The sequence below is a fragment of the Podarcis tiliguerta genome, assembly GCF_965153285.1.
Source record: "Podarcis tiliguerta genome assembly, chromosome: 8".
In the NCBI taxonomy this organism is placed as follows: Eukaryota; Metazoa; Chordata; class Lepidosauria; order Squamata; family Lacertidae; genus Podarcis; species Podarcis tiliguerta.
The window spans coordinates 24,014,359-24,024,263 of NC_139541.1; the positions used below are offsets into that span (position 1 = coordinate 24,014,359).

Genomic DNA, 9,905 nt, shown 5'->3' on the forward strand with positions numbered 1-9,905 from the left:
CACCTGCCATACTGCAGAAGAGGCTAACCCAGGTGGTCACTGGTTCTTGTCTCACTCTCCCCCCCCCCCAAGCAGATGCAGAAGAGAACAGCCTGTCTCCGTGCAGTACACCGTCCTCCTCAGGATGGGATCGCATCACTTTCCCAGATGGTAAGGAACGTCTTAGAGAACCTTGCACCAAGTCAGACCATGGGATCTTCTAGCTCAGTATTGTCTACACTGACCGGCAGCAGCTCTCCAGGGTTTCAGGCAGGGGACAGTCTCAGTCGTAGCTCGCGATGCTGGAGGTCGAACCTGGCACCTTGTGCATGTAAAACAGACGCTCCACAAATTAACTGTGGTTCTTCTCCTCAGGAGAAAGAAAGATTCCAGTCCTAAGAATCATCAAATTGTAAAATGGAAAGGAACCATAAGGGGCACCTAGTCTAATCCCCTGCAATGCAAGAATCTTTCACCCAATGTGGGACTCGAACCCACGACCTTGACGTTAAGAGTCTCAAGCTCCACCAACTGAGCTATAAAGCACTGGTTTAAGTAGGAACATAGAAAGCTGCCTTAGGACTCATCCAGCCTTCCACTCGTCCAGTTCCTAGAAAGTACAGGTCAAAGAGTTTTGCCACTTGCCCTGTGCTTTCCAGGCAGCAGTTTTGCAGTTGCCTGCTGCTTTCCCCCAGGGAAAACACGCTCTTTACTGCTGAATTGGAGCAAACAGCAATTTGTGGGGGAAATCCAATTGACCTTTGCTCCGCTTCCGCCTTAAAGAGTGAGTTTTCTCGGGGGGAAGTAGCAGGGCAAGCGGAAGTGTGGACAAGCCCTTAGACTGGGTCATATCATTCATTCATCTACCTTAGGACACAGTGTGCATTTGTGCAATCCAGTGTGATCCCCGACCTCATTCCCCAGAGAAGGGGCATGAGAAGGCCCAGGGTCATGGCAACCTTAGGGTTAGGAAACCTTTTCCAGACCGAGGGCCACGTTGCTTTCTGGGCAACCTTCTGAGGGCCACATGCCAGTGAGGCAGAAGCGGGTGGAGCAATGAATGCAAATTCCACTTCTTGTGTTTACAGTGGGTTGGGTTGTACACAAATTTACCTCCCTCTTTCTGTCCTCTGCCCAGACAAGCCAGAGGCATTATTAGAGTACAGGGACACATTGCACCATTGCACCAACCCTCAAGAAAGCTGAAAAGCAGGACTAGAGAGGGGTGCAGCTTGGGGAGAGTTCTGAGGGCCAGATAGAGAGACCTGCTTTGAGCACTACACTAAACTGTCATCCTTCCAGCTCTGGCGCCACCTTCCATTTTCTCTCTCTCTCCTCAGTTCCACTACGAAGTCCATCTGTCTCCTCTCAGAAATCCATTGAAAGCTTTTTTGCGGCCAGGTAAGGGCTGATGTTTCCATGGTCTGTTTTTCTTTCTGAAAGGGCAGCGTGAGGTGACCATCTCAGGTGGCAAATGCTGTGGGGGGGGGAGGGGTGGCAAGCAGGATTTTCACCTTGCACCTCCTAGGAGAGCCTGCTATCCTTGGGGACGGTGGAGAATGTTGTTCTGTCAACCAGTGTTGAAGGAAGACTCAACCAGGCCAGGCAGCTTTTGTATATCAATAAGAGGGCTACACAGTCCCACCTCCCAATTTTTCTGTAGGCAAAGAAGATGGCGGAATTAGAGAGCTTGTTTGTACACAGCTTTAGTGGCAAGCCTTCCCGTGCGCTCAGCTGTGAAATGTTGGGTGATCTTTATTTTGTTTAAAATGTTGCCCAAGAAAACTTTGCAAAAACCGGCGGGTCAAGATGTCAGTATGTGCTCCTCACACAGTCATATCTTTTCCTTGAAACTGACATGAATTCTGTGGGGTGGGGTGGGAGAACAGAGAAACTACTTTTCCTCAGCCAAAGAGCATGTGCTTAACTGGGAGAGGGCAGCCATCATGCTGAAGGCTGAACAGCGCATCTCTGCTTTCTTTGCACATCCCTGTCTTGGTGGTCCAGGCTCACCTTTAACAAAACAAGACTGTTGACGCGAGCAGCCCGAGGCTTTATGGGAAAAACACCCACCAGGACCAGCGAAACGAGTTTGGAAAGCGACAATGAAAACATTGACTACCTGCCCCTTGTAAGTATCGGGTCCCACCAGGTTCAGACGCTGCTCTCCAAGCATTCACATTGGGATGCTTCCTCCCCCCCCCAAAAAAAAAAAATCATCAAAATTTATTCTCCTGTTTTGGAGTTCTGTATTTCCTTGTGACTTTTTACTGAAGTGGAACCCAGGTTTTAGGAATGCTTTGTTGCACAGCTCCTGTTTCCGACGTTTGCACAAGAGTTGTGCAAAGAAATTCAATAGCTAAATAAATAACTGACTGCAGCTTTCGCATTCTGCAGTTCCTGTGTGCCTCCACCCCTTCCACATGGTGCAGGTGCATTGATGAAGACACTTCCAGAAATAATAGTAATCCCCATATGCAACCTTGTTCTTGTTATTTATTTCTTAGATGCCTTTTTTTTTACTTTTTTTTACCCAGGGGTAACTCAGGGTGACTTACAATATATAAACAAAGATATATCAAAATGGATATAAATGAAAACAAAGGAACTCTAGAGGACAATCCTATTTTTAAAAGGCACGATTAAAATATTCCACCCACTATGGGAGGCCTCAGATAATTAAAAGGCTAAAGCCTGGCGGGTGGGGGGGGGGAGTGTTTGCCTGGTACCTAAAGATGTGTAATGATGGACCCAGGTGAGCCTCCCAAGGGAGTGCATTCCATAAGCAGGGAGCCGTTACTGAAAAGGCCTGTTCTCATATTGCCACCCTCAGGGCCTCTTGGGGAGGCAGCACATAGACACAGTCTTCATGTGATGGGAGAGGAGACCCTGGAGGCATTGGGGTCCTGAGCCACAGAAAGCTTTATAGGCCAAAACCAGCACTTTGAATTGGTCCCAGAAACTAATTGGTAGCCAGTGCAGCCGGGCCAAAATTGGTGTTATGTACTCAGGCCATCTTGCCCACCTTGTTAGTATCTGATTATAACTTGGCTACAATTCTGCTGGTCTAGGGTTTCTTAGGCAGGGCCAGCCCACCCTTGAGGCAGGCGGAGTCAGCCGTCTCATGTGGCAGAAGCCTAAGAGATGGGGCACCCACAGGGGCGCCCCACCACTGGCAGAGAAGTAGCACCAGCTTATCCACTGAAATCTCATGAGATCTTGTGTGCTCTGTGAGATCTCGCTGGAACTTGCTGCCACTTCGCAGGCACGGCCACACAACCCAGTTAAGGGAAGCTTCAGTGCATGGTGGCAAAATGGGATGTGGCGGCCCTGTTCGTAGGAGACTGAACACACCTGTCAACTGTTTAGCTCAGTATTCTAGAGAGTTCCAGCACTCTCCTTTGCAACCACCCGAGTTTCTTGCCTGTTTGGGAATCCAAAAGGACTACTGTTTCCCCCCTTCCCCTCAGGTGTCTCTCCAGCTTGCCTGCGGCTCCTTCCTCTTGAACAAGGCCTTCTGCGAGGCCATCAACATCCCCCTGGAGAAGCTGAAGTGGACGTCTCCTTTTGCCTGCCACCGCATGGCTGCCAGCCCCTCAGCCAGCTCCTGCGCCTCTAGGAGATCAGCCACATCAGAGGAAACCAAGAGCTCTGAGGGAACTCAACCACTGGACAATGTCAATCCCTCGACAAACAAAGAGAGTGAGTCCGGCCACGCCAGTGACACTGTCGAAAGTCACTCTGGGGCCCTGAAGTCTGAGAACAAGCTTTCTCCTCCGGCTATCACCATCCAGCGCTTCTCCTTTCCAGAAAGCATTCCATCGCCTCAGGAGTCGCAGGCTGACAGCGGGAGAGGTTCTGAGACGGACAGCTCCGAGCTGCAGGCCTGGTTGGTGGACATTGAGCTCCAGCAGAAGAATGCACCAGAGGGAATGTTGTGGGCCACAGCTGTGGCCCTAGCTTGGCTGGAGCACAGCTCTGCCTCGTACTTCATTGAGTGGGAGCTGGCGGCAGCCAAGGCCAGCCTGTGGCTAAGCGAGCAAGATTTCCCCGAAGGCCGCAGCCTGCCGGCAGTGAAGGCAGCGGCTCAGCAGCTCTTTGTGTTGCTCAGGCACTGGGATGAAAACCTGGAGTTCAATTTGCTCTGCTACAACCCGAATAATGTATAGAGAGGAGGAGAGGGTGGGCTCTCAGGAGGGAAGGTGGGCACATGGTGGCTCATTCACGAACCAGGTTACAACCTACCAATTACTGCCAGAAACACCCCTGTATGTTGGGTTGAGGGCTGGGCTGGGAATCTCAGGCCCAGAGGTCATATGCAGCCCTTCAAAGATCTCTATCCGACCCCTTGGGGCTCCTCACAGGTCACACCCCTCACTGACCCTCCTCTTGAGCTTCCTTGAGCTCTTTCACCTGGCTGAGACGTGTTCTTGAACTGTGATAACGCTTCTTGCTTTCCTGGATGCAGAGTTGTCTATGTAGAACCTCTCTGACTGCTCTGTGTTTGGACTGTAGCCTGTTGCACAAAGAGAAGGAGTCCTATCCGTAAGCCTAACCCCATCTACCACTGCCAGGTAGCCCCCAGAAGGTTGCCTGCTAGAGAATGTGGCCTTTGGGCTGAAAAGCAGTTCCCTGCCCCGGGTTAAGTTTCCCCAGACAATGATCAATGCTGCTTTCAGAGGCTACTCCCCACCCCTGCAGCCTTGTATCCTCTGCCAGCAACACACATTTTCGATGGGGCTAGAATCATTTAAACGGTGGTAATATCATGCATCCTTTTCTATCAAGTCCCAAGCTTGCAATGTGCATTGCCATCTTCTGCCTAAGTCCTGTGATGGTGGCTAATATTATTCCCGTCTGTAGATACAAACTGTGGAAGTTCCATTAGCCTATGGAGTTCATCCAGACCATTCTTGTAGACACCAGGGATGAGCAGCAAACTTCAGGCTCATGGGTCCCACACCTGCTCTTGGTTTATTAGGATGCCGGTGAATGTCAAAGTCCAGCAACCAGAGTGTGAAAGAGTGTCAGAGGAAGGGCAACATGTGCTTCTTAGCATTTGCTCAGCCCAAGGGTGCGTTTTTCTCACCAGATCTAAACTTACAGTCCAGTCCCAGACAAAACTCCACTCCTGGTTTTCCCAATAAACTTCCTTCAACTCAGCAGCTTAATTTTTAGAAGAGTCAGATTTGGAGAAAGCCTTATTTTCTTATTGCCCTGTTGTTCAACAAATCCTCACAGATCTACTGGAAATCACCTTGAGACAGTGGCGTAGCATGGGGGGTGCAGGGGGGCCAGCCGCACCGGGCGCAACATCTGGGGGTTAGGGTTAGGGGGCGCAAATCCACGGGTTAGGGGGCGCAAATTACTTGCCTTGCCCCGGGTGCTGACAACCCACGCTACGCCACTGCCTTGAGATCTAACAGTAGATCTACTTTCTGCCCACCCTGGTTTGTGTTGGCAGGGCAGCAGATCGCCACGTTTTCGAAGAGGAATCTCTTCCTGGAAGTGCTGGGGGTTGCACCTGGGATCTTTTCCAGAAAGGGCACCTGCTACAGCCTTTCTCCTATATAAGCATAGGTAGCTGCCTTCGACCAAGTTAGACCATTGATCTGCCTAGCTCAGTATTGTCTTCTGCAAAATGTAGGAATGATGTAAAAATCTTACGCCGGTACTGTAGTGACAAATTCAGAAGTGCAGGGTTCCCTTCATGTTAGTCACAGACACGCCCACTTCTAAGGTTATGTGACCTAAGATTATACAATAATCTTACAAATATAAAACAATAATAATTAGGGATGCATTGCAACGATAAATACAAATCTCCATTTGTTGCTTTTCAGCTGGATTTACTATTTTCTGTGCTGGGTACGTTGGGAACTGATTCAGCGTGCTCCAATATGTTCTTTCAGAGTGGCTTAAGCTGTGTTTACCTTGCCGTTCCACTGGAACAGCTTGTGTTGTCTGTGTTCCTAAACGCTTAGCTTTGGAGCATACATAACAGCTTCTCCTCAATGTTCTTCCCACACACCTTCTCCAGAGTGACCCTAGGAGCCAATCCTCACTGGCTGGCTCAGCTCCTTTCACACTTATTCATTCCAATCAGCACAAAGGGTGAGAAGGCTTCTTAGTGGCTAAAAAAACTCCCCTTTCATGTTGATGGGGTTGACCCTGCTGCAGAAATAATAATTTTGACCGCAGATCACAACACCACTGTAATCTGCTTTGTGGGAAAGAATCCCATGGAGGCTTATAAGCAGTCAATGAAAACAGAACATTCCCTGACCACAGGCTTGCAATCACAAGACATGGCACACAACAGAAAAAGGAACATTCAGGCACCGGTTCTTAAAGTTTAATAGCACTTTTTATAATAACCACTTGGGAACAGTTTAGGGGTTGGAGGTGCCTGATGGAGCTGGCCTTTCAGTAGAGCTGATGGGGTGAGTCCTGCTTCTCATCTCTCCCACTGAGGCAGCCGCCGGAATGGTGAGGAGGACAGATGCAGATGCACAATCCCATCAAGGTTGGTTTTGAGCAGTGTCTTCTTTTATCAGCACGTTCCTGCACACTGGTAATTCAGAGGAGGTGAAAAGACTAATGTTGCAGCACAAAAACTTCCTCCCACTTTTCTTTTGGAGGGACCGTCCTTTGTCAACTAATGAGAAAAGGAATTGCATCCAAAGGGAAGATAAAATGTTGGTCGTAATGGGTGGGCAAGTGGCTTTTTGTTGTGTTGAAAGGTGGCTGAGGGCACCTGGGAAGGCTGCAAGTGATTTGGAGAAAGAAAGACAAGACATTCACAGCCCTTTATTTCACTCTGCAATTCATCACCCCTTGTGGTTGGCACTCTGCAGCCCTCCCAGGTGCCCACGCGTCAATTAAAGCCCAGGGAAAGACGTCATGAAGTAACTCCACATGTGAGGCTAGGAAGGACAGGCACCTGGGGAGGCTACCGAGCATGGAGGAAAATGTTTGATGTAAATAAAAGCATACATAGCATGCTTACATCGATAAGCTAAGCTCAAAGCCCTATATTTACCAAAATTATAAACTACCCTGAGAACCATGCAGACAAACAGGGAGAAAACTTTTGAGAAACTGAAGGGCAGGTCTTGGCACAACACAGGAAAGAACATAGAAAGCTATCGTATATTGAGTCAGACCATTGATTCTTCTAGCTCAGTATTGTCTACACTGGCTGGCAGTGGCTTCCCAGGGTTTTAGCCTGGGCACATTCCCAGCCCTACCGGGAGCTGCTAGAGATTGAACCTGGAACCTTCTGCATGAAAAGCAGATGCTCCACCCTGAGCTATAGACTTTCCCCTAAATGTAAAATAAGATCCCAGTCCTCATGGAACCCAAAGCTATTGCCAATTGCACCTATGTAAGATGAGGAAGTTTAAAACAGCAGTGGAAGACACCTAAAGCATCAGCTCTGTTTTGAAAACAAGACTAGGTGATTCAGAGTTCCCAGTTATTCCAGGGAGGAATTCAGACTGGGAGAATTTCAGGAGCCCCCCTACCTGCCACTCATCTTCCAGCCCTCCGGCTCTGCCACCAGGGATGTGTGGAGTGGGGTTTTCTACTGAGCTGTGTTCATACTGCCGGCAAACCGTTAGCAGCTTCATTTAGTTGTGTCAGTCCACCAGGTGGCCTCTTTCAATAATTGTTCTTGCTGCTCAATGTGATGATATAATTATCTAACGTCCGAAGTGCCTTCCGGATGTGATCATGCCTGCTGTATCACTGCCTCTTTCAACTGTGGTGTCTGGGCTTTGCATTTGCCGTCCCATGCGCCCGAAACCTCGAAAGTGGGGAAAAAAATATTGCCTCCCTTTCGTTTTCATGTAGCAAAGTATTCCTGTGAGCTAAAATATATTTATTGCAGCTTGCACAGTGTTGCGTGAAGTCGGGATCAGGCACCCCCTCCTCAATTTAAACTAGAGCCATTTTTGTAATTAAACAACAACAACCCACAAATTCAAACAAAAATTGTTTTTGTTTTCTGACTTTCTTCTCAGATTTTACTTTGGAATCCAGCTGGAAATTAATAGAACAACAGCTTGATTTCTTGCCTACCCTTCACCCGTGAGGTCCCAAGGAAGGTTACAGCAATATAAAAAAGCAAGGTTGAAATCTGTTAAATGAGTATTTCAATCTCCAATGAAATACAGCCAAGAGTACATGAAAACCTTACTCTTGATGATGGATCTGAAGCATCAGCTTGCCAGATTCAATGGTTCCTATGCTTTTTTCAAAATAAGATAAGTGGAATTTCCACTGCTTCCATTCTTATTTTACTTAAAACAAAACAAAACCTTGTCATCAGCTCCGGAGCTGGTACAGATTGTTGCCCTTTTCCTATGGGTCCAAGACCTTCCTTAATTCACCTCCAACATGCCCCCTTTTACTCCCTACCGCCATGGAGACCCTGCTGTTGGTACTTCTACATCAGCAGATCTTTCCCCCAACATGGAGGGGCTGATCCAGTCCAGTATCCTGTGTTCACAATGGCCAAACAGATGGGAAGCCTGCATTTAGGCTATGAGGGCAAGAGCCAGAAGTCTCCCTCTTGATGGTCTCTGCAAACTGATATTCAGACACAGACCTGATTCCTGCAATGCATTCTACCTTTAAGGTTGGGCTGAAAGTTGCAGGTAGGGCAAAATGCAGCAGCTAGGTTGCCTTAGGCCAAGTTTATGGTCTAAGGCTACAATCCTAACTTCATTCACCTGGTAGTAAACTTGACTGACTTCAACAAGACTTACTTATGAGGAGACATGGTTAAGATTGCGCTGTTATAAAGCCTTAACAACTCAGGACTGAAATAGCTGAGAATCCACTTTTCTCTATATCCATGCCCGTAACGGATGGAACTCTGTCCTCTTTACTGTTTCAGCAATTGCCTATTACTCAGTGCTGCAAAAATGGTTTTTCTCAGGCCTTTCCCAAACTGAATTGCTGTTTTTAGTTTGCAGCTGATCTATGATCTATGAGGATTTTCATTACGCTCTCTAATTCTGCTGTATGACTGGTTTTATTGAATGTCTTTTTATGTACCCTTGCTCCCTGAATAGATAGTATATACTGAGTGAACTTTTTAATGCTGTCTCTTATGCTGCAGATAGTCCACATAGTAGCTATTATGTGTGCTACTTAAGTAGTAGCCTCTGGGAGCATCAGAAATGTTGCCCGAACACCAGGCATTGCTCTCTGCCAGCCAAGTGGCATTTTCACTGGCTCCAATCACTTTAAACCAGCCCAAGCTGATTTCAGGATTGCCCCCTTAATCAGAAGCATTTATAAATCTCATTTGGAATAGCGCTGTGATCAGTTTCCCTACTTTCAGTTTACTTGCATCACTTCTTTCTTTTTTGCTATCTAGGTTACATTCAAAGATATACGTTGGTAAAACACAACCCAAAAAGAGACAGACAATATTGATGCCATTGTACATCTGCACCCCAAGATTTTTTTTTTTTTTTTTTTGTGTAGTGTTTTTACCAATGCACAACATATTGGTAAAACACCACATAAAAAGAATCTTGACACAATCGCATGCGCAGTCATATTAAGGGTTGCTTTTGTGCAGTGTTTTAGCAATGTGTATGGCCCAGTGTCGAGGAGGGAGAAAGACACAAATGGCTCGAAGGAATGGAAAGCTGTGTCAGATCCTGCACCCACAAAAATGTGGAAACTTAAAGACAGAACAAGAGGTGATTCCTAATGCACTGGATCCGTTATGGAAACCAGATCAAGTAATTCAGAACTTCAGAATGTGGGGAGAAATTTGCATGACAATAATATCAGAAGTGACCCAATTCTCTCTCTATCTATCTCCAGTAACAGTCATTAGGCATATCAGGGAACAAATTATGAAAGGGGGTTTGGTGAGCGTTTTTGGACGCACAAAGAAAAATGCC

The 9,905-nt window shown here is 47.4% G+C and overlaps 1 protein-coding gene across 4 annotated transcripts in view; it reads left to right on the forward strand.

The window, feature by feature from the left end:
* VWA5B1 (von Willebrand factor A domain containing 5B1) overlaps nucleotides 1–5,147 on the forward strand; it is a 72,138-nt gene extending 66,991 nt beyond the window's left edge. For 3 of the 4 annotated variants that reach the window (XM_083452054.1, XM_083452056.1, XM_083452057.1), the window contains 4 exons: nucleotides 73–150; nucleotides 1,320–1,380; nucleotides 1,987–2,110; nucleotides 3,450–5,022. In XM_083452054.1, the coding sequence (XP_083308180.1) occupies nucleotides 73–150; nucleotides 1,320–1,380; nucleotides 1,987–2,110; nucleotides 3,450–4,148 (962 nt within the window). In that variant the 3' untranslated portion in view covers nucleotides 4,149–5,022. Of the gene's footprint in view, nucleotides 1–72; nucleotides 151–1,319; nucleotides 1,381–1,986; nucleotides 2,111–3,449 lie in introns of all 4 variants that reach the window. The other variant, XM_083452055.1, reaches the window with a different exon arrangement.
* Nucleotides 5,148–9,905: the final 4,758 nt, after the last annotated feature.